Source organism: Paramisgurnus dabryanus, chromosome 3, assembly GCF_030506205.2.
Source record: "Paramisgurnus dabryanus chromosome 3, PD_genome_1.1, whole genome shotgun sequence".
Classification (NCBI taxonomy): Eukaryota; Metazoa; Chordata; class Actinopteri; order Cypriniformes; family Cobitidae; genus Paramisgurnus; species Paramisgurnus dabryanus.
This window is the reverse complement of record NC_133339.1, coordinates 28,966,516-28,991,018: the sequence shown is the minus strand read 5'-3', so window position 1 is coordinate 28,991,018 and position 24,503 is coordinate 28,966,516. Positions and strand designations below refer to the sequence as shown.

Below are 24,503 nucleotides of genomic sequence, written 5' to 3'. Positions count from 1 at the left end.
AATAACTACTGCGGGAAAAGTATATTTACTGGACATTCTATGTGAATGCTTTGTTAAAGAAGAATGTCTTAAGTTTAGATTTAAAAGTTAGTCATTTTTTTCTTCAATACTGATCATTAACTGTTTTAAGTATGTTACATAGAATGGTAGATTGGTCTAATTTAAATCCAAATAATAAGACTGATTAGCCCTAACTAATTGCTAGTTAGTCAGAATCATTCTTAAGACGCAGACTTAACGTTACGGCTATGTTTATGCAACTGGCCACTGTTATAGTTTTAGTGCTAGCAAGCCTATGTAGAGGTGCAGATAAATTCAGGACTTTGTGTAGACATATTTTATTATGAGTATTATGAGATGGTCCGCGAACATTCTTGATTACAAATAGTGGTCCACACACACAAAAAGTTTGAAAACCCCTGCATTAAGGAACACATTTATCTTCTTTCTCTGGTATTTTGATCAAACTGTACGACACGGCAGAAAGAGAATTCACGCTGTTGAAATTGTCAACATCAGTTTATTTTCAGTATTATGTTAGTTGTGGCAGAGATTCACAACATGTAAACAGAGACAATGGTCCAGGTTTCTCAACATGTGATTACTGAAGCTTGGCAAACAATACAAACCAATAGAAATAAGTTACAGCAAAGGTTTGTGTTCTGGGAGAAAAATCACTTAAAATTTATAACATTTAATATGCATGTAAAATAAATTTAACTCTACATTCAAAACATTTCTAGCTTCTGGCACTCCGTTTTGTAGTATTCATAAAGGATATATTTGAATTTCAGATTTATATACTAAAATATGTAGCATCCAAAATCTAGATTTAATGCTTTGTGGGACATCTTAAATTGTTAACCTAAATATTGTATTTGACTTTTAAAATTTCCCAAATTCTGAGCAAAGTCTGCAAATAATCTGACTGTGGATTTATAAGAACTGTAAATGGACTGACATTTCAGTGAACTTTCAATATTAAATAAGAGATGGTCCTTCATCTTAAGTGAAAAAAGTAATTACCATTTTGCATTCACAATAACTGACAACTAACTTTTGCACTCCTGTTGTCTAATAGGCCAGAACACTTAAGGGTTTTATCCTAATGGTCCACGAAAAACTTCAGTAATAAAACAACTGTGATGAGTCCTGTTAATAGTCCCTTTACAATATTAAGCTACATAATGCAGATTTTAGCCCAAACTTTTAGCAAACAATGTCAAATTCAGCAAAAAGAAAATGCTTTTTCTAAGGTCTTTGCATTTAAATATTATCTCAGTTGACATTTACAGCAACAACAGAACCATCATGCAGTATGTCTATGTTATATTCTTAATGTCTACGGTATATACAGTCTAAGAACACCTATGTCTTATAAGTTAAAATTCACATAAATGTGCATGTTGGTTCTGCGAACTCCTCAGTCTTGTTAAGGAAGAGGTGTGATCCATACGGGCGGGTAAAAGGCATGAATAAAACACGGAGAGCATACGGGACTGTTTAGCTTATGTTTGGGAGCTCTGGAAAAGTTTAGCAGCCCCCGACGGCACCAGCGAGGGTCACTGTGGTGTTAGTTTGTGGTTTTCCTTTATGCCTCTGACCTCCTCGTCTTCTTCCTCCAGACTTTGGCTTAAAGAAAAAAAGGGAAAGAAAGTTATATGATGATTCTTGACTTCAAAACATTACTCTGGACATTTTTAGCAGCACTGTATTATGGGTGCATGTTACACATACAGCTCTGGAAAAACAGATTTGCTTTAATAAGCATTTCTACATGTATGGCAGTCATTTTAGAAGTGAAACAGAAGTAAACTTTATGTGTGGCATAAAAAATAATGTTAAAGACCAAGTGCATGCCAAAAAGCATGAAAGCTGTGAATAAAAACAAGGTTATTCCATTAGATATTAATTTTATACTCCTCTTGAAAGGAGCACCTATTTCGTTGCTAAAATGTGTATAATATGTTATTTTGTGTATTTGGTATAATACAATGTGTTTGCGTGGTTTATGGTTATAAAAACACATTTTCCACATACAATACATTTTGGTTTTTCGTCTTCCTGAAATTCACTGATTATGTACAAAACTCATCAATTTGAATAGCGCTGTGTCCCTGATTGGCCAGCTAATCTGTATATTGTGATTGGACTGAATACCTCTGACGTCAGCCGGAAATGTGACGCTCCTTACCATGTTTGAAAGATTCGGTCACAATGCAATGCTAACAGGAGTAAACTTACAGGCTGAGTCCGAAGCGGGAGGAATTATGATAATGTCGGTTGTGTCTACGTCAACAGGCCCAGGAAGTAAACTGTTGCCTACAATCCGTGTGTTTGTTGTAGTCCAAGAAAAGAGATTTACGTTGGAGACGATAACTTGCTTCATCGTTTACTTTGGGATTTGTACCTTCTGCATATCGTTAACATGTACTAACACACACTTACGCACCAAAGGAAATGAAAAATCATGATTCGGACCACATCTTTAATACATGTTAAAAAAATGTATTAGGTTTAAAAATATTAACTTGCTTGCTTTGCAAGTTTTGTACTTAAGTAGTGATAGGACAATATATTGCAGAGGCCGATATATCAGCCAATATTTCCATTTTTTTTCCAGCATCGGGCAATAAATCTTTTCAATCGGCAAGTACATTTTTGTATTACTTAAAATTTGTTGTTTGAACCGCAGTCCAATCAGTAGCAATATGTAAATAAACCACGCAGTACTAAAGATACAGCTCGCACAATAGGTTTAAGTTGGAATGTTCTCTTTCATTCTGGACGGCATGGGCAGTGACTGTAACATTGAGTATATTTTACAGTATTAAACACATATTTATAACAATTTCATAAGGCACCGGAAACATTTAAAAAAGAACACAAGTAATGGTCTCGCAGCTATCGTAGTTGCAACTCTTGCGTCATCACAACAGGGTGTTCAACGCATCACTGTTTCTGTTTAATAAACGTTGTGCAACGTTTTGTCGACACTGACTGAGCCCTGGGTTGCGTATGTGTGGGGCGGGTCTATCAAAAGAAGGTCCAGATTGGGGGTAGGGGCGTGTTTAAGTAATTTCAAATGTCAACATTGGCTTTGAGAGATCATGCACTCCACCTTTAAGTACTTCAAAGGGTATATTTAAAAAGATTATGCATAACAAATGTTTTTTGGTTTCAACTATTATCTGTTTGTCTCCAGTGTCCTGCAGAGTTTAGCACACCTAAAGCAGCCAATTAAGGAATACTAGAAACGTTTAGGCAGGTGTGCTGAGGCAAGTTGGAGCTTAACTCTGCAGGACACCGGCCCTCCAGGACCGAAGTTGCCCATCCCTGGACTACACACAGTGTTTGCAATTTTGACCAGTTTGTCCAGTTTTAATTACACAGTCGCCAATTTTCCACTGGCCAGACAAACATAAAGTCCCACCCCAAACTCGCATAAATGTTGAGCCAATGCTAATATTTCAGGCATTATCTTGAAAACGTCAGTGTTACTATTTTTAGAAAATCAATCAAATATATAGTTGTCTCTGCAAAATAAGACGACGGGATAAAGATATTCAGATAAAACCTTAAAAGGTGCATTGTGTAACTTTTAAAAGGATCTCTTGACAGAAATGTAATAACTACATTATCAGTGGTGTATAAAGACCTTACATAATGAACTGCATTGTTTGTATTACATTAGAATGAGTCGTTTTTATCTACATACCTTTGGTTGCAATACACAGTCTCACCACTAGATGCCGCTAAAAAGCTACACAGTGGACCCATAACAGAACCCTAATATACACTAATATAAAATATGTGTAACCTAACCTACTTTAGAGAATCATACATGAAACAACAAGTCCATAGTCAAGCTTACAGAGTAGGGCTGGCCCAACCAGACTCTCGTACATTCATTTCATTTGTACAGAGAGTCTGGCCACGCTCCATTGCAAAGCATTACTTCCGTTAAGGAGGGTCCTCTGTTGAAGTTTAAAACTATTGGATCTGCCCAGAGTCCCTCAGGATTTGCCATAGGCGATCGCTAACGTGTGGTCGTGACGTATGTCATGCGCCGAAACCGGCCAGAAGCAACAAGTCCGAATAATCAGACCAACAAAACTTAGCAAACATTGTTCTTGCTCCGGCTTTAACTTCTGTATATTCGGCAATTTTGCAACAACGGGCCGAATAGCTTTTCTCACGTCTTTCTCCGCTGCCATTACTGAACTACAACTCAAACTGACGCACAACCTCAACGTCATCGTTCTTAGCCACCACCATCTGTTCGCTGATTGGACCTGCAGATTTTTGCAGGAGAAAACAAAACTCTACACAGCAGTCCCAGACGTACTACTGAAGCGAAATGAAAATTAAGCGGAAGCACGTAGGAGTGCGGAGCCAAGCTAGGGCTGCATAACAACTAGTCGCAACTAATCATCTGCAGAATAAACGTTTTTATTTACATTATATATGTATGTGTATGGTGTATAATAATTTTGTATATATAAATACACACACATGCATGTATAGTTTTTTATATAATATAAATTATATATAAAAATTTATATACACATGTAAATATTTTTTTAAATATATACATTCATGTGTGTGTACTTGTATATGCATAATTATACAATACACACACACACACACACAAACAAAGTAAACTAAATCTATTTTACTGCAAACAATTAGTTGCGATTAGTTTTTATGCAGCCCTATTACAGATGTACATCTACTGCACAAAATCCGTATATCTTAAACACAACACCATTTCAAATTCAAGTCTTGCATAGTTTCATGCCCTAGTAAAAACAGTGTAAAGACATGACATGCTATTTGTATGTCATGTCTTTTCCGAAAGTCAAGAAATTTCTTTAAAGAAAGTTTATCCCGACCCACAAACACAGCAATGTGTGTTAAGGGAGTCATTGGAGCCTTTTTACCTTGTTCTCTTTGTTTTGAGGGTCTTCCTCCATCTCTGTCTGAAGGATTAAAAATGTGAAAGAGATGGGTAAACCAAATAGACCAATGTGTGACACATGAGTGGGGTTGGACACAATAACAAAAGCAAAGAATCGATGAAAGGACATGGTGTAGGTGAAAAATAAAATTTAATGTGGGACAAAAAATAGGCGAGAAGGTCACACAAAGTGGTTAGATCAGAAAATTGCAGATAAAAGACAAAAACTGACCAGTTAATACTAAAATTATACCATCATTGTCACAATCCGAGTTACCTGTTGTGGTAAAGCTGTGCTGTTGTGTTGAGTAGTCGGCGATTCTGTGGTTGCGATCTCCTCATTGGTTGGCGGCACTCCATCCTCTTTCCTAACTGTTGTTGCTTTCTTTGTTGACTGCATCTTGATTTGTGGAGGTTTGGAGTTTGACGGCTGATTATTCGTTGACAGTAGCAACTACAACCGAAGCAAATCAGCATTGTTTTAGCACGTTTAGCATTTCAGTTCTGAGCAACATCCTCAATCTTAGCCCACATGAAGCTTACCTTGGTGATGGTGCCCACAGCCTTTGTCCTCCCCTCTCTGAAGACCAGTCTCTGGTCTATGTGCAGGTACTCTGGAGTTTTAATGAAGCGGAAGTGAACAGTAGCTTTGTCTCCTGTGCGTAAGCAATCGCTGGTCATAGATAGGATAGTGGCTGTCTGCCTGATGCTGCCGCAATGCACTTTGGGAAGAAGAAAACAGACGAGCGAGACAGTGAGAGAAAATGCAAAGATGTGTAAATGTGGGATCTCACACATTTACATTATCCTCACACCAGACACAGGGAGTGTACGAGTGTGAACTTACCCATGGCTTGATATCTAGGGGAGATTGTTGTCGGGTGATGTAAAACTAGTATCTCCGCTTCAAACTCCCAATATGCCTGTGGGTTTAATCTTGGTGACACCATGACCATGCCCTTCCTTATTGATGAGCGCTTAATCTATATAGGAGACCAACAAGGATAAAAGGTAGTAAAGTCTGTTAGGAAGTGCACTGTTAGTGACATCACATTCTTATTCTCTCTCTTCATTATTCTTTAAAGCAATGATTCCAATTTCCAAACCTTCTTCAGGGCGAAGGAAGCTGTCTGTCCACCGCGGACCTCTTTCACAGGCATCCTCTTGCGGTGAATGGATTTGACAGTAATGGAAAGGAAAGCGCCCAAGGGGTCAGGTCCCAGAAGCAAGGTGTCATTCAACCGAATCAGCCCACGTAACGTAGTCCCAGACACTACCGTGCCTACACCCTGTCAATACAGATCAGACTGCTGAGAGAGGCCGGGTATAAAGGGAGAAAAGGGGTAAAGAAAGACCATGCTTACTGGTACTGAATAAGTGTCATCTATCTGAAACTCAGCAGGCTCATGGTCTTTGAATGAGCTTCTGGAGGAGAGCAAATTCAGGAACATCTTGAGAAGGTCCATGTTCTCTCCCGTGACATTTGAGATCTGGAAGATGGGACATATTCTACAAAACAAAGACACAAGGTTTTAAAAACTTTGATGCTCTTAAGATCATTAGATTCTATAAAACTTCAGCCTGGATTTCACAGACAGGGTCACATTTCACTTTCAAATTACCCAGCAGTAAAGGCCTGAGCAATGTAAAATGCCGAGCATTACCTCTCTGAACTGAAGTTAGACGCCGTGACAATGACATCATCTTTGTTCTGCACTAGCACAGGGATCTTTCTGCAGCCCGGTGACTTTAATATCTTCTGTAGGAGCTTCAAGGTCTCTGAAAAGTGCAAAATATCCATTAGCATGACTTTTTATGTCTCCTTATCATTTACGGCCAATATAAAAATGTAGTTCACCTTGAAGAATATTAGCTGGACACATGTCGATCTTAGTAACCACCACAAAAACAGGAACATTGAGGGCTAATGCCAAGCCAAGGTGCTCTTTGGTCATACCAACAATACCTGCATTACTTCCAATCTGCGAGAGAAAAAAAATATGATCTACTTATACAGCATTGTTTAACCTTATTTGTGTGAATGCCATTTATATGTGGGTCAGTGATAAAAACGGTTTAGCAAGATGAGAAATTCAAAAATCTTTTTAAAAACTTGTGTTAAAAGCACTCATCAGGTTTATTTCAATGCACATAAATATGCAATAAAAAATTACATTTGCACCATTTTTATGAAAGTTAAGACTAAATGGACCTGAAAATATCAAATGCTGTAACCGCCAATTGCGCCAAAGAATGAGAAATATTAAATATTTTATCCACCTTTATGGCATGCAAGCATAATCATAAAAAAGGTAAATATAATTTTATTCGTTATTTCTAAATGTACAATTTAATGCGTTTTTGACATATGCTGAAAATAGCTCTTTTTTCTAAATAATCTTTGACAAATTATAAAAAAAAATGTATGTAAAAAATTCATATTACACTAAACTAGACGACTATATTTTATTTAACTTTTTTATGAATATATTTACATTTTCATATTTGAAAAAATAATAGTAACCACAATTGACATATACCAGTTACACCACAATGACATTTTTGCAATTATCCCCCAAATATTCTTTCAAAATGAAATAAAACCAGAAATGTTAGACTTGGTCCTCAAAAAAAAAAGAGAATGTATGCAAGTAATCTGCAAATGTATTTTGAAATTTTAACCCTTTTATGTGTCACGTCATTGACCCACATATATGTGACCAGTCACGGAAAGTAAGGACACAAGTCGGATCTGGGGCATTTTGAGTTATTCATAGATTCTGAAAGTGCAGTTTCTAAGCTTTCTAACGATGTGTAACACATGGAAATCTGATAAGATTTGGAGAAGTTGTGGCCATTTGAATGTAACACATTCAAGAAGGAGAATGCTGAGAAATTTGAGAAAGAAAAAGTTAACACTTTCCCTTTTCCCTGGCTGGAGAGACAATAGGGCTCATTTACATCTCATTTAGCTAAGACATACCCCCTGTAAAGCCGTTTTGAGGTACAGATGTTCTAAGCATCATATGTAGTATTTTATTACAGAAGTCAGAATGAACAACATGCAAAAATAAACAGGACTTTTACCTTTGTGGGGATCACAAGTCGAATCCAGTCTGTTTCAGATGTGTGAATCATCCAATGATTTTTGTCCACAAATGCGTATAATCCGTGAAATATAGATATATAGGATATTGTTTACATCAGATTTCGCATGAACTTCTGGTAATACAATATAATATACATTCTTAGGACTATTTACATCGTAACATGTAAGGTATATCAGATTACACTCCGGTATTTGCGTTCCGTTAAACACATGAACCCGCCTTCAAATTTTGTATTTAAAATAGGGTCTCTGTGTAACTTATGAGTTTGACTTCATGCTGCGCTGCAAGAAATCAAAGTACCGCGAGAGCGAGACGAAATTAAACTACTCCGTAAGATTTCTTGAAGAGCTCTCGCGGTACTTTGACGTCATCCGACTGCGGCGCCCCATAAAGTCAGTGACGCGGCTGACGTACGATGCGGCTGACTGTTATTTGTTCCGCCCCAGCTTCTTTTATCTTGCTTTTGTTTTGTGCGCCCGAGCTTCATTTACAGTCTGGGGAGATGCACACTATAAGTTTGAAGAAAATTAAATAAAACTAAGCAAACATGTCTGAGGAACAGTGCAGCCGCGTCACTACAGTCACGTGACTTCACGCTCGAGCCGGAAGAGAAGACAATGCTGAATAAAGTCGTAATTCTTGCTATTTTTGGACCAAACTGTATTTTCGATGCTTCACCACAATCTCATTGACCCACTGATGTCACATGCACTACTTTGATGATGTTTTTATTACCTTTCTGGACATGGAAACCGTACATAGATTTTCAATGGAGGAAACAGAAAGCTCTCGGACTAAATCTAACGATAAAACATCTTAAACTGTGTTCCGAAGATGAACGGAGGTCTTCCGAGTTTAGAACGACATACGGGTAAGTCATTAATGACATTATTTTCAGTTTTGGGCAAACTATCCTTATTCAGTAGTCACGCTGTTCCCTGTGGGGGCGGAGGCGAAAACACAAGCTTATCCAGTATGTAAATATACACACAGACAATGACGCCCCCCGCTGCACGCTAGAATCTCTGGAAAAACAAGCCTATTTCAACCGCAAAATTTACGCTTTTAAATATACATAAACTGCTATCTCAAACATGGAGAGGCTTCTTCGTGATCCCAACTAACAGATTCTGCAATAAAACGAAATTCACAAATTTTGAAAAAAAAAACTTTGATTCTCATTTTCTCGAAACTTGTGCTGCCGACTTGTGCCCCTGGTTTCCGTGACGGGTCACATATTTGCAAACATCACAATCTTGCATGTGGTTTGTGCATGCAATACTATTTACCATCAGCATGCAGAAGTCAGGCAGATGCCCAGTCATTCCAAACACAGTCGTCTTAAGGTACTTCTCGTGGCCAGCGAGGTCAATAAAAGTGATGACCTTAGAAGACTTCTCGCAGATCTTAGTCCAGTCCAGGCTGCCTCCATGACTGTCGGGTTTGTTGACCACCTGACCGTCCTGGTCGAAACCCAGAATGTCATTGCCCACGCTGCTGGTCCGGCCGCTCTCGATTTCATGCTTATGCCTGAAGAGCTTCTGTCGTGCGAAGCCTCTGCCATTATCCAGCTCTCCGTGGGTCAGCACACCCAGTAATGTACTTTTACCTGCGTCCACATTCCCTACAACAGCCACCCTGAGAAAGACATTGTTTTGAAGATAAATTTCCTGAAACTCATCAACTTTGACAAAGTATAGAACTTTTCCTTCTGTATGGACTGAATGACAGCTTAAATTTCAGTGGGTTTTTAAGAAAAAGCAATTTTATAACTTTAGCATTTAGATTTTTAATGGACTTCTGTAATAGCACTTAGTGTTTGTAGTGAGTGACTCCCCCTATTCTCCAGCCACTTAAACCTGTACCATTAGCACGAAATGTGTTTGGATCAAATAATAAGAAAGATCATGAAGTGCATGAAGACTATATTTTCAATTCGACCACAGACTTTTATAGTTTAAGATTCATAAGGCCCATAGCCTAACGGGTAAAGCATTGCTTTAGTAATGCAACGGTATGTGTAGACTGAATGCATTCTAAGGTTGTTTTCACATATGTTGGTGCGCACCGTGGTGCGGCCTCGGAGCGCACCAAAATACATTGTATCATTTTTCAGTTAGTGCGGTCCGTGTTCACATATATATATATATATTTTACTTTACTCGAAATGCCGCACCGTACACCATGTGACAACGGTCAGCGCTGTCATTGGTCTCTGACAGCTCTTACCGTCTAATGGCCACCCCCACGTTTCCACGACAACCAGCTTGACAGAGAGAGCGCAGCTATCAAGATGTGGAGATAAACGATGCACGTCTTTGGGAAGTTTCTTTGCTTTAACGCGAAATTGCGTAGCTGTTCTATTAAAGCCTTTCTCACGGAGCCGTTTGCTAAAAGCCCGTAATGTCACTATTTGTGTGTGGAGGACAGCTATGCATTTATAAAATCATCAGCTCAAACGTAAAGGAGACAGCGAATCTCTATGCAACGGACCAGGATTGGCTTGTTTGTTGTTAACCCACAATATAACACCCGGCTCACGTCACAACGAAAGCCCAGTGGCTCAAACATGTGGAGAACTTCCTGTATTTGGTTCGGCCCGAGGTCCAGCAGTGTTCACACCACAGGTGGGTCGCCCCAGAGTTCGGCAACAGCCGCTCCGAGACCACCTGTTTAGAGCGGTCTCGGAGCGGTCGTTTAGTGCGCACCCGAGTGCGGCTGTTGTGTTCACACTGACCCAAACGCACCGTACTCGGAGCGACACGTCATTTGGGCCGACCTAAACAGTGTATATGTGAAAACACCCTAAGTCACTTTGGATAAAAGCGTCTGCCAAATGCATTAAAAATCTTTCTTCACATTTATCTCTCACCTAACTTCCAGGAAGTCTGCCTCTCCTACTCGCCGGCGAATGAGATAATCTCTGACTTGTCCTCCGGCCTCATTGCGCTCCCTCAAAAGGATGAGATCTGCCTCTATCTGCTCACACATGGACTTCACTGTGGCAACCGAGGCCTCCATATCGCCCTCATTTAAGCCATAATCTCCTCCATCTGAGAGAGACAAAAACTGGTGAAACTTTGTTGACGAACACAAATAAGTCTCACAGCAGGTCTCGTCTCTCCAAGCTTACATGGTCTTACCTGAACCCACTCCAACAACATAGATGGTCTCCCCGCAGCCCTCGTCCATCCTCTCACGCAGTTGCCGTAGTAACAAGTCATACTGCTCCCCGTTAGGACTGACCAAGGCTAACTGTGATATTATTAAGAATATTACTTTCAGATGATTTAGAGAAATGAATGGCATGAATACCACATTGAATTAGATCTTTTGTTTGTTTTGAACCTTCCTTTCTGTTTTGTTCTCTTCATAAAGACAGTACATGCTCAGTCGGTTTCTATGACAGTGTAAACAAATGACAACAATGATCAATGGACATAGGAAGCCAAGTTGCCTGACTTTACTGCATGTTACATCAGAAGCTGTCAAACACGGTGGTGTGACGCCGCTTGATGCAAAACATTTAGAAACCCAAAAAGAGAGCTCAACTCAGCTAAACTTATCTGTAAACAAATCCTCACCTCAGTCTAAAACTAAAGTTGATAAATGATATGAAGGCAGCTGCCAAAGCAGAAAACAGCCATCTGTCTTGGTTCACACATTCCTCAAGGTTATACCGCTGTGCCTGTGTAGATCTATAATGTAGTATACAGATGGCTGACGTGACGTGTCCAGCTGTGACAGACGTGTCAATGTGACAAGCTGCATGTCACCTTAAACTATTTTATCGTATTTTCTCATTTAAGTATAATTGTTTCTACTAAAAGTACATAAACTGTTTTATGACTACATATTATAAGAAAGCGGTGCATGAAACATTGGTAAAACATTTCAAATTCGTGTGACAGCAGGAACATTAGCATTAACATATAGCTTTACTGATAGATGGTGTTGAACTTTTACACAAAGTTATCAATTGATGTAAAACCAACCTCCTCGCTCCCTGAGATGTTTATTTACTTTCCCTCCCACTAAATTGACTAAAGGGAAATCCCTTGGAGTTAAACTGGTATTCATCGGATTTCGTAAAGTGATGTTGACAGCTGACTGTTTATGCCAGTCCCTCATTCATTCATTTGCATGAATGCAGATTTACTTAAATCTGCTTGCTTTACAGCTAGTATTTTAAATTAACACATACTGGTAAATCAGAAATCGACATTTATATAACTTACAAAACTTCGATTGATGCATATCACACAGACAATACGAAACATTGTTTAGAGATTTAGCCTGGTTAGCATACGGTTCACAAATACAAACGCTCGTAGAGCTCGTTTTAGTGTTAATCACAAACGCGATAAACATTACAATAATGCAATTTTTTTTAATAAACTTCAATGTGAACTGTTGTTATAATCAGTAGGATTATAAACAGTATCCAATAAACAAAATAATTCAGTCAAAATTATCCGATCATGTTTGAGGCCTAACTTACCTTACTGAAGAAGTCGTGATCCACGGTCTCGCCGTTGAACATCTCCAGGTCCTCGAAGCAGTCTGTCCCGTCATCGTCGCTGCAACCGCGGGCTGGAGCAAACATGCTAGCGGGCACTAAAGGTTCTGGTAATCCCATGTTCCCTGGATTAAAACCCGGCTCCGATGATGTTAACGATGCCATCTCTCTGGCAGCAAAATTATCGAGACCAATCTAAAATCAACTTTAAAACGATGCGGCTTTTAAGGGAACAATTGTAAGCTGATACAGCACAAACACACTTTACATTCAGAGTGCAACGCCGTTCACCACTCGGTTAAAAACAGCTGTGTGCAGAGATAAACGAGTATCACTACATGTTACTGGTATCTCAATAACATGTTAAGATGATAAGAGAGAGTAGACAATGACTTTAAAATCCTCACTGATAGCGTTTCTGTGTTGGTTAAAAAAATGTTAAGAAAATGAGTAGTCGTTTGTTTTTCGTCTGCTCGTTAATTATTCAACATAAGCTTCAGCCAATCATTTAATCTCTAAGCCAAATAGCTTGTGGTATTGTCCAATTAAAATTCACGGGCGGTCCTTGTCGGTATAAACACATCGTATATACATTGCAAATGATTCAACCTTTGCTGACCAAGTGGTAAAATGTATTTTGATGTTATCGTACACTGACAGAACAAGAATTGTATCAGTAATGTATCAGTAGACCATAGCGTTTTAAAACATGTTTTCTCTGTTGCCAGGAAAGTATATAGCATCAGATAAGCAAGTGTAAAACTCAGAAATTATTTGCTAATACAAATAATTATGGGGCAAAAAATAAATTGTTGTATCTCAACAATAATAAATTATGTTTTAAAAAAATTATCCAATTTAAGGATATAATTACAAAAAACTGTTTAGATTAGCTCAAGCACAAATAAAAAGCTGACCGTGTCTTTTAGTTGTTCGGTTAGTTTGACACAGACAGAATGAAATGTACATTTAATTTGGTTCTACCCTTTTAAGTATGCAATATGTAATGGCACAGGTAAGTAGACCGTACTAAATAAAATGCTGTATCAGGATTCTGTTCTGTATTTCACTCATCGGCAGAGGGCGACAAGGGAATTTAAAATTGTAGTTCTTTTACAGTAACAGTACGTCACTCAATTGACAACAATTATTTATTCCACACGTAACCCCACATTTTATTTTAGGATCCTACATGATGTACACGAATGTATTCTTTAAGATTGCATGCCAATTATCTAAATGCATTTATTCGGCATTTAAATGATTATTTATTCAATTATTACTTTCTTTATGTAATACATTCCAAGAAAGGATGTTAATTGTTTGCTATTTAACACATTATGTGTCATTTTAACAAATTATGTGTTGATTTTGTATTCAAATAAATAAAAGGGACAATACAAAATGTTAAAAACAACACAAAATGTGTTGTTCCAATAATAACACAGAGATGTACAATACCGTTTTTAAAGAGTGTAGGCATATAGTAATATTTACAATAATAACAATAATAAAAATTGTGATTGTGTGTGTGCGTGCGTGCGTGGGCGCGCGCGCCCGTGTGTGTGTGTGTGTGTGTGTCAGTAGTGGATCATTTTCTTTGAGCAGGCGATCATTATTCATTCATGTTTGGAAACGCGACTGGTGAAAAATCACACCATACTAACCATAACGATGCGATCTTTCACCATATGCCTCTCATTTGCTCTCCAGTGCTTCTTTCTCAAAATCTCATCAGAGTACTCTTCTAAATCCGATTTGGAGTATGAATTTGGTGACTATCGTGGGAAGTTTTGTATCGACGATCATGGTTTTGTGTATGGCATCGGGGAGGTTTATTATCCGGGTCCCACAGCCTGTCCATGTACCTGCACTGAGGATGGACCGGTGTGTGTCAGACCCAAGTGTCCGCGTATACACCCGAGGTGCACGCGCATCAGATACAAGTCCTGCTGTCCGGTGTGCGAGGCTGTCAGTAAAGTTTGCGTGTACGGGGGGAAAACATACAGAGTGCTGGAGGAATTTAGGGTAAGTTATTGTGTTACATTATAAAATACATTTTACAATATATATTTTTTAACTTTTCTTCATATCATTACTTACTTTTCAAGAAAGATATTATGAATAATGAATAATTACATAAATAAATCATTAAATTAATATAGTCAATTGACTCTAGTTAGTGATCTGGTGTTTTTGTGTGTATGTGAGCGTGCTGCATATGTTTGATCAAATGACCTTGTAATGGCAAGTGCATTACTTTATGACTTGGTAAACTAGTTACAAAAGGTTGTATTATATTCACATCATTTTTATTTACCTTATTTAAGGTTCTGTTATCACAGGTCATGAACAGCTGCGGAATACTTGAATGCATCTACAGTTACACACATACAATAATTTACTTTCTGATCTTCACTTGCATTTACTCTTCTTACTGCATTTCATGCCACTTTCTCTAAATAGCCACTTGCCACACTACATAATTCAAAGAAGTAATATCTTCAGTAAATGTTAAAGTTTATCTATATAATCCACACTGGTTTTTGTTCAATCAGCTGTCTGCCTGCGAGCGCTGCCGGTGTGAAGTCAATAGAGAAGTTTACTGTTCCATATCGGGCTGTCCTTCCTTGCATTGTGTGAATCCTGTATATGAACCCAACCACTGCTGCCCCGTGTGCAAGAGCGGTGAGAGCCGCACAAGCAATATCTTATCAATCACATGAAAACATTGTAACAAAATCTCTGTAGTCTCTATCACACTATAATTATATGATAAGACTTATACTTGTTTTCAGAAGTATAGATTGTGTGTGTGTGTGTTTTGTAACTCAAAAGGATCAATATGGACGTTGCATTATTTGAATCCTCATTTCATGTGTTGTTTTTGATTTTCTCCTGATAAGTGCATACAGTGACATAATGGAACAAGAATGATGCAATGGAATGGGTCAATAGATTGCTTACAACCTACATGCTGTCTATAAATAGGAAGTAGTTCAGAGCATGCTGGGATAGCAGAGGCATTATGGGGCATTGGGCCATCCCTGACAGCAGAAGGCATGGGCACAGATTGCATGTGATTTTTTTGCATGGAAATGTTTACAAGTAGATTTAAAAATGTTTGTATAGGCATGATGTGAGTGTGTGCATTATAGCCTGGCAATTTCTGTTTAGAACAATCACAATCATTTACGCAGCTACGGTTTCCTATTAAAGTGAGTCAGGTTTCTATGTCCTCCTCATAGGGCCAAACTGCTTTGCTGGAAATCAGGTGATCCCAGCTGGAGAACGTGTGGAGATCGATGGGCGGATGGAGTGTTTCTGCACTTACCAGGATGGAACGTGGCAGACGCACCCTCACGCTACCTGTGAGGAGCGCGAGCAACCAGACAATGAAGCTACTGACACCCATGAAACATCAAAACAAATGGAGGAGCAGGAGAAAGAAAAGAAAAGAGTGTTCTCACCCAGGCTGGATGCCATCCCATGAAATGGAAGTGTGCTGGCACCAGCTTTCCTGACAGTCAGTAGGAGAGGGCTTCATGCAGGTGTCTGGGACTACACAACCTGTGCTGGAATAACTGCCAATGCTTGACCTCTTTAGCCAGCCTCATCCCCCACACTCATTGACACAAAAACAACATTAAGTGGCTGTGCTATAGGCCATTTTGAAAGAAGTAAACAACACTGTGCAGAAGCACTTCCTGTTTCAGCTTTTCACACTATACTAACAAAACATAAAAGTGTCTATAAGAAACATGGAAACATTTCTAACTTTACAATTATGATACTGTTTGTATAAAATATATGTGTATTTACTATTGTTTATGATGTTCTGCTTTACAGTAACATATAATTTTAAGCATGAAATTAAATGTGTATATAAATATATTATTAAATATTAAGTATTATATAAACATTTTGACCATGTGTTTTTTTATCTCATTCTTGTAGCATGTTTTGTTAACAGGCCAAATTGCCAAATGATACTTTGAAGGTATTTTTACATTTGTTGGACTAGAAATGATTTGTTTGATTTGTTTTATAATTTATTCTACATCCTTTCTCCAAGATAAAATAAGTAACAATAATTTCTTTCTGTATTAAATATAATAAATGATTAATTAGTATAGGCAATTTACAAAATGCATGGAGTAAAAATTTAGTAGTGCGTTGTGAATTGGGCTAAGATGAAAATTAAATTTTATTTATTTATTTGGGTTTTGTGAAATAAATAATTTCTAGTTTTAAATAAAAAAAACTTCTTTATGTGGTTTTAGTCTTTAGAACCGCATTGTATATTTTCATTTTTAAATGACATTGTTATATCTGCAATTTTAAAGCTTTTAGCCTGTTTTATGGCTATGATTTCCACGAGTCAATGAACTGGGTAACAAAAATGACAAAAAGCACGTTATAACACTAGGCACCACTAGGCGGCGATAGAAGAAAATTGGGGTCCACGTGTCTGCCGGATGCTGTGATGTGCGTGCGTTTATATCCCAGCATTCTTTTCTCTCTCTTCCTCTTTCCCTTTCGACGACAATGTCTAAGAGAGGTAAGAATCTCACATGAAAATCCAAAATCATCCTTAGATTACAGTACAGCGAATGACCTTAAAGTAAGAAATGGGATCCAACTGGTTATTGACGGTTTATATTTTCAACATATTTCTGAAAATGCAATTGATGTTTTAGACAAATTTAGTAGCAGATGCATTTGCCGCTAGCGAGAGAAGCCATGTTTGCTAAGACCTGTATGCAGATCTACATACTCGAGTGATTGTTAATGTGACGAAAAAACACGTTGACCCTAACTTTGTGTGGTTTGAAATAGTGGTGCACGATTATTTTGAGAAATAATCTTTAATAGGTACAGTGTTTAGAGTTGAGAGTGTCGGGTTTATGTTGGTCAATCGAGAAAGCTAGGTTGTGGTTTGCTAAAGCGCATGTAATTTGTGAATCACCGTAACTTTAACATTTATATGAGCATTAACTATATCAGCTAGTTTAGGAAAATCAGTAAAATTGTTAAAGTAACAGGATTGATATTTCGTTCCTATTCCTCGTTGAGAACTGTTTGTGTTTAGTGGTGTAAGAGGGCAAACGTCGTCTTGATGCAAACTCGATACTGTCAGTGGCAGTGCATAGTTTACAGAACAGAATGTTTACTATTTAACCTACTATTTATTTTTATTTCTTTAGTGAGATTTTATGATTAAAAGATAATGAAAATTTTACATTGCATTTTAATTTAGTAGTGATTTAGGTACAATACACATGAGATGTGCTTGTTTGAATGTAGAAAAGTAAACTGTCAGCTGTAACAAAGTAAATGAAACGTAGTTTATTGGGAACATGGTGTAAATGTACAATATAGGGAAACATTTGGTTGTTGTGACCCAAAAGTTGATGAAATTGTTTTTTCCCTCTTTTTAGGACGTGGTGGGTCATCGGGAGCGAAGTTCCGTATCTCACTGGGTCTCCCAGTGGGTGCGGTCATAAACTGCGCTGACAACACAGGTGTGTGACCTGGTAATATCATTTTTTTTTTATTAATGTCCTTCTAAAAAGCACTTGCTTTGTCTGGTCAGTGGCTGGGTGAGTTGTCGTAGAAGGAAATAATAAACCTCATTGCTCATGGGTGAGATGGCAGTCACCATATGCTGTACAATCTCAATCCGCGATGAAACAAATGTATGCAACTTGTTTAGCGGCTTGGTATACATATATTCCCTGATGTACAGTGTGCAAATGTTTAAACTCCATTATTGAACGCATCTTTTCCTTATCTTGTCTAGGTGCTAAGAACCTGTACATCATATCCGTCAAAGGCATCAAGGGTCGTCTGAACAGGCTTCCCGCCGCTGGTGTGGGTGACATGGTTATGGCCACAGTGAAGAAAGGCAAACCAGAACTCAGGAAAAAGGGTGAGTGTTTAAAGGTGGAAGCAGAGTCTTGGCTTGTTTAAGAAGACTGTGTAATGCTAAAAAAAATTCATGCTAAATATTACAGTGACTCGTGTTCCATTAAGGAGCGTGATTGTTATGCTGATGTTGTTTTGAAGGCTGAGTGTGTACATTAAACAACTGTCTGTTTCTTCAATCAGTGCATCCTGCGGTGGTGATACGACAGCGAAAGTCGTATCGGCGAAAAGATGGTGTGTTTCTATACTTTGAAGACAATGCGGGGGTCATAGTGAATAACAAAGGAGAAATGAAAGGTGAGTTGTCAGTGGCAATTTGACTTTTTTCATATCCTTCTTAAAAGCACTTGCTTTGTCTGGTCAGTGGCTAGGTGAGTTGTCGAAGAAGGAAAAAGCAATCCCATTGCTCTTGGGTGAGATGGCAGTCACCATATGCTGTACAATCTCAATCCGTGATGGGACATTTAACTGCAGTTCTGTGATCTGGCTAATTCAAGATCTATTCCTAAGATTTGTTTAAATAGATTAATTTGGGTGGGGGGATTTTACTCTGTTGCAGTGCTAAATTATTATTTCTCTTTGTAGGCTCAGCTATTACAGGACCTGTAGCCAAAGAATGTGCAGATCTGTGGCCCAGGATTGCATCTAATGCTGGAAGCATTGCCTGAGTTCAAATGTGGCTTGTTTTCAATAAAATACTCAAAGTCTAAGTTTGTCACTGTCTGTTTTTGCTTAAAATTGTCTTATATTCGTCTTTATTAAATTGTGTTCCTGTCTCTGAAATCCAGGTCTCATCTTTGGCGATTAGAGCATCAAATTTGATTTCTCATGATCTTCGACATGACTTTAGTCTATTTATGATGGATATAAAGATTATTTTCACAGAACATTTTTTTTACTTTCATTTAGGATAATTAAAATAATCAAATCACTTCAGAAGGGTTTTCGCCAATAGGCTCACACATGCTTCAAACTGCTAGATGGTTGTAGTGCATATGTGTACTATAATGCATGATCAACATAGCAGGCATAGAGCTGAATATAGATCAATGACAAAACAAGCTTTTTAAATATTTTGAGTTTAGGAAAATATTTTAAGTTGTATTAAACACATAAATTAATTTTTCACAGTATTTTTTGTTGACCCACCCAAAATGTTAGAAGGTACAACCAATCATTGTCTATTTGTCCGAAGTTTTAATGTGTTCTCTGTATTATGCTGATTGTTTACTTGATATTGGCATTTAAAATGTTATTCCTAACAATTGTTTGAATGGATAATACAACTTTAACATAGAAATTAAGATTTGATAAATATACATTTTACAACAATAGTTCTAATTATTAAATTTAATTTTTTAAAGCTACCTTTGTTTTATTTCATAGGGACATTCATTGCAGTTGATTTTTGCAACTAATTTACATTGAAAAGGCTTCTGCTTGGATGCGGTATAACATTTTGCTTCTGATACCGTTTACACACATTTACATTTAGGCATAATACCAAGCTCATCATTAGTAACATATTTAATTACAATTATGTATGTTTTATAAAAATATTTTTCATTGGTTGCTTTACGTTGGTTTGTACCATATGACAAGTCAAAAAGTGCACCAGTCTACGCATTATATCAGCTATTTTTTCAAGATGTTAAAGAGAAATTAAAATATACTGACACAATGATCCCCTTGTGGTCCTCTGGATGATGTTATATCACTGTTCACTTTTTTAATATTACTGTTTATAGTTAACGTCTTAATAAAATGCCTATGTTATACTATCTTGTCATTTGAAAAAATCCAATTTGTTGGAATTACGTTTTTATTTATCCCTACAGCATATTTGTGTAATTTATAGGAAAGGTTTTGAACATAAAACTATACCAAAGTATTTTAATTTGTAGTAATTTAAACACCATTTTAAACCGTACGGACAGTTGCCTGCCATAGTGAATATTATTTAAAAAAAACTGAAAATGTATCATGAATAATTTATCAAGCAATTTTTAAAGTAAAAAATTACCATGGACACAAAATATGCATTATTAAAATATAAAATAAGTTTATAAAAGATGAATTGTGTGATTCAATGTCATATAAGATATTTACTTGCTTTAAAACGTGAATACAATATAGTTTGAATTTTAAGGGTGGTTAAAGTGTTTGTACATGTTTCAAAAGTTTGACAAAAATGGCGCTTGTGTTTTAATGCTCCAATCCAGCCACAATGCATGCAGTTGTCATGGTGACCAGTTTGTTTTGTGAACGTAAGCTAGCAAGTTAGCCAGCAACGTGGACAAGTTTTCGAGCTACTTCGTCCTAAAGGTAACTTGAGTGATTGAACGGGTGCTGTTGTATTTTTCATATAAACAGTATAGTAAGTATGGAGAAATCAGATATTATTAATTTCAGTGCTCTTGAGAAAGAGTTGCATGCTGCATTAGAAGCGGATAGAAAATACCAAAGGGAAAATGATGCCAAATTTCGTGCGTTGCATCAAAACGTAGCCAGCTACGAGGAATTCAGGTAATTGTTTCACATTTTACACGTTTATTTTGTTCACATTAAAATATAGTCAACTGGTCATTGGCAAACAAGAGGCAGAATTATAAATGCTTGTTTTAATAATAACTGTTTTAAGGCGTACTTTATATTTCAAAGTTGTTCAATATTCTATAACTAACCAAATGTAAGCTTGTGGACATTTAAAACAATTTAATTGAAGTGTACATATTAAATAAAATCATTGTTTACAATGTAGCCATTTTATTTTTGTTAAAAATAAATGGCTAAATTTGCCCAACAGAATTCAAACATTCAAATATTTCTTGATATGTTTTATTTATTTCACCTGTTGCAGAGGGTGATCACGCGACACCACAAATAAAAAATGATAATAATAATTGTTTATGTTGACTCTAGGGACATAGTACTTGCATCTCACCTAAAGCCCCTTGATAAAAACGATATCTCTGGCGCCCCTCGAAAGCAGCCATGGAATACAGTTGCTGCTGAATTAAAGCATGCAAGCCACTCACATGAGCTGGTCCAGGTGAGATACTTGGGGAACGCTTGGGATCCTTAAGTTATTTAAATGAATAAATGACTAGTTTGCTATTAGCACATTATTATAGATCATCTCTTTCGAGAGAAAAAAATCAGTAACAATTCATATGTTTATACTTTTAGCCTCAGCTTACTGAGATAAAGCCAAGAAGTACATCAGAATTCAGCCGCGACTGGCGCAGGTTTGGAGGAAGCTCGTATGAAAAGTACAATCTCCTTCTCAAGCTGGGAGGCAAGACTTTGCAGAAGATCTTCAGCACTGAAGTTTGCTTTGGTCTTCTAGGCGAGTTCCTTCTAATTCTGTCCCAGTGTCTAAAGTCAGGAGATGAGGAAACAGTGATCGGAGTTTTGGACGGACTTTCCAAGACTGGCCGTTTTGGCCTCAACCTGTCTCTGCTTAGTCAGGCTGAGCAGAAAGCCTGTGAGGAGCTTTTTAACAGACTTGGAGAATATTACTCTAATTACAATGATTCCCCAGTTATGTCTTTGGACTTCAGTGAACCTTTAGGAGTTTGTGAAGTCCGTCATGTTGAAACCGATGTTAATGACATATTAGTAAAACTCAAGGCGTTAATGGAGAAATATGGCATCCAAAACTAATTTAAGTTAATTTGTTTTATTCATAACACTTTTTGTTCTCTTTCCATCTTTTGTTCTGTTTCTGAATCGAATACAAATCATATATTTGTTGTGTTATTAAGGCACAAAAATGCTGAAAGAAATATACACAGTTTGTTTTTTGTCAATCGTTCCCTGGTTACTTTCTGCCTATGAGGCCCCTGAAGACAAGGAAGACATCTTTGCCAGCAAGGCCTGTCCTGCATTTCTCATCTTTGACAGTATTGCCTTCCAAGCTTACATGACAGTTGAACTTCCTTGTCACTGTAAACCAGAAGAGGCTCACTCAGTTGTCTGGTACTATCAAAAACAAACTGGGACTATGAACACCAAGGTCCTCACAGACTTTGATGGTACTAAAGTGGTGGAATCATCCAAAGTTGGCCAAGATTCGGATCTGCGCAATCGCTTTTCCATCCGGTTGTTTAGCTTGCTGATCTTCAGGGTTCAGAAAGCTGACTCAGGCCACTATATCTGTGGCACAACCTCAGGGGAATTCTTCTATGGCTATCATGTTGACGTCCAGGAGGTCCATCAGGTTTTCTATCCCTGGAACATAAATCAGAAAACACCAGGACAAGTAGCAGATCCCAACAGCACAGATCTGTTTCAGGTGTTCACCAGCTACAGAGCTTGGACTACGTGTGATCGATGCGACATCCAGGGAGAGCAGATCCGTGTAGGCCTTTGTTATGTCAAAAGCAACTACCTACATGTACGTTACCGCAGTGAATCAGAAACAGTGGCTCCCTGTGGCTCTCCAGCCGTTCCCGAGCAGTTTGGACTTTCAAGCAGTACCTATGGAGCAGAGCTTCACGTAAGGAGCTGTGACACTGCATGTCCTCCCAAACCTACAACATCCCCAGAAAGAGAAGCCCTACTTAATTTCCTGGAGTATGATGATCGAGGTTCAGGTGTCCCCATCTACTACCATAACCACCCCATAGACTCTGATCTGATCTTGACCTGCCCTGGCCCCAAACTACAGTATGCTGTTGCCTGGGATAAAGGCTCATCACCACTTTACCGCTCTCAGTATATGGAGGGACTTAATAAGACTTCTCGTGTCTTCATTGACGCAGGTCACCATCTACACTTCAGACCTGTCCAGCTGGAAGATAAAGGCTCCTATTTCTGCTGGATCCAAGGAAAGCTGGCTGCGGAGATCAGACTGGGAGTATATCTGCGCTTGGGCCATCTGCGCCAAATCTCTGACCCAGAGTCTCTATATGCCCTACAAGCTATACTTGTTTGCTACGTTGGTATTACTGTTTTGTTTCTCCTCACGGTGTTTGTGAGATTTGTTTGGCAGTTAAGCAAGGAATAAAAAACTGCAGCAATAAACAGAACTTGTATTTGCAGTGTTTTTTTAATTGATGCATGTGTACTGTGAAGTAATTAAACACATGTACACCAGTTGTTCTGAAACTTTTTCTGCCATACCCCACTTTGGAGGTATAGTGAAGGGTTCCGAGCCCCAACTGTCCCCAATCACCCCAACAAAATGGTAGTCAACTAGGCTTTAACTGTTTCAATTTATTTAATAACATCATATTTTAAAACATTACAGCATTAAACCCCTCCAATAGAGAAAATAAACGTGCAAATGGATTATCACATTGCACAAAATAAAACTTTGTTCAAAAGTAAATAATAATAATGCAGCTGTGTTTGCATTTTGTCTCTGACAAAAGTCATCATACTTTTTTTTCAGCTGGAAATATACTGCTGTATCTTTAATGTTGTGGGCCTATTTTTCTGCTGAAGGTCCTAGACATCTTGATCAGATACATGGCATCATGGATTCTATGAAATACCAACAGATAAAAAATAAAAACCTGACTGTCCCTGTTAGAAATCATATAATGGACCATGGTTGGATCTTCCTTCAGGGCAAAGATCCAAAACAAACATCAAAACTAACACAAAAATGAGTCAATGAGGACAAAACGAAGCTTCTGCCATGACAATCCCAGTCCCCTGACCTGAACCCTAAAGAAAATGAGTGTGATGAACTGAAGAGAAGAAGCACCAACATGGAGCTGGAATTTGAAGGATCTGGAGAGATTCTGCATGAAGGAATGGTCTTTAAACTCTTGTCAGGTATTCTCTAAACACAGGCATTATAGGTGAAGACTCAGAGCTGTTCTCTTGGGAAAAGGAAGTTGCAAAAAGAATGTAATAAAAGGGAATGATTAATTGTGAGCAGTGTGTATTAAAGAAAAATATTTCTCTCATAATGAGATTTTCACCCATTTTAAAATGATTATTCTCCAATGAAAGGTTGGATTTTTGTAGATTT

The 24,503-nt window shown here is 37.8% G+C and overlaps 5 protein-coding genes across 7 annotated transcripts; 4 read left to right on the top strand and 1 right to left on the bottom strand.

The window, feature by feature from the left end:
- Window positions 1-500: 500 nt before the first annotated feature.
- gtpbp1 (GTP binding protein 1) lies at window positions 501-13,070 on the bottom strand. Of its 3 annotated transcripts, none has more exons than XM_065276829.2 (13): window positions 12,572-13,070; window positions 11,214-11,325; window positions 10,943-11,123; window positions 9,360-9,708; window positions 6,819-6,942; window positions 6,625-6,739; window positions 6,325-6,469; window positions 6,067-6,249; window positions 5,808-5,943; window positions 5,504-5,682; window positions 5,238-5,414; window positions 4,944-4,982; window positions 501-1,632 (listed from the first exon to the last, which is right to left on the bottom strand). In XM_065276829.2, the coding sequence occupies exons 1-13, from the start codon at window positions 12,752-12,754 to the stop codon at window positions 1,534-1,536; spliced, it is 2,022 nt and encodes a 673-aa protein (XP_065132901.1). In that variant the 5' UTR covers window positions 12,755-13,070; the 3' UTR covers window positions 501-1,533. The 3 variants fall into 3 exon arrangements, with proteins under 3 accessions (XP_065132901.1, XP_065132909.1, XP_065132907.1); XM_065276837.2 differs by having other exon boundaries at window positions 11,204-11,325; window positions 12,572-12,711; XM_065276835.2 differs by lacking the exon at window positions 4,944-4,982.
- Window positions 13,071-14,188: 1,118 nt separating this feature from the next.
- On the top strand, window positions 14,189-16,404 carry LOC135768655 (brorin). Its single transcript, XM_065277988.2, has 3 exons — window positions 14,189-14,617; window positions 15,148-15,277; window positions 15,838-16,404. The coding sequence occupies exons 1-3, from the start codon at window positions 14,264-14,266 to the stop codon at window positions 16,080-16,082; spliced, it is 729 nt and encodes a 242-aa protein (XP_065134060.1). The 5' UTR covers window positions 14,189-14,263; the 3' UTR covers window positions 16,083-16,404.
- A 626-nt stretch (window positions 16,405-17,030) lies between these two features.
- rpl23 (ribosomal protein L23) lies at window positions 17,031-19,227 on the top strand. Its single transcript, XM_065276842.1, has 5 exons — window positions 17,031-17,150; window positions 18,031-18,114; window positions 18,393-18,521; window positions 18,701-18,814; window positions 19,103-19,227. The coding sequence occupies exons 1-5, from the start codon at window positions 17,138-17,140 to the stop codon at window positions 19,183-19,185; spliced, it is 423 nt and encodes a 140-aa protein (XP_065132914.1). The 5' UTR covers window positions 17,031-17,137; the 3' UTR covers window positions 19,186-19,227.
- A 1,569-nt stretch (window positions 19,228-20,796) lies between these two features.
- On the top strand, window positions 20,797-22,311 carry dnaaf19 (dynein axonemal assembly factor 19). The gene is made up of 3 exons (XM_065274208.2): window positions 20,797-21,043; window positions 21,440-21,569; window positions 21,707-22,311. The coding sequence occupies exons 1-3, from the start codon at window positions 20,901-20,903 to the stop codon at window positions 22,181-22,183; spliced, it is 750 nt and encodes a 249-aa protein (XP_065130280.2). The 5' UTR covers window positions 20,797-20,900; the 3' UTR covers window positions 22,184-22,311.
- Window positions 22,162-23,528, top strand: LOC135760256 (Ig-like V-type domain-containing protein FAM187A). The gene has a single exon (XM_065274205.2). The coding sequence runs from the start codon at window positions 22,293-22,295 to the stop codon at window positions 23,526-23,528; it is 1,236 nt and encodes a 411-aa protein (XP_065130277.2). The 5' UTR covers window positions 22,162-22,292.
- The last annotated feature ends 975 nt before the right edge of the window (window positions 23,529-24,503 follow it).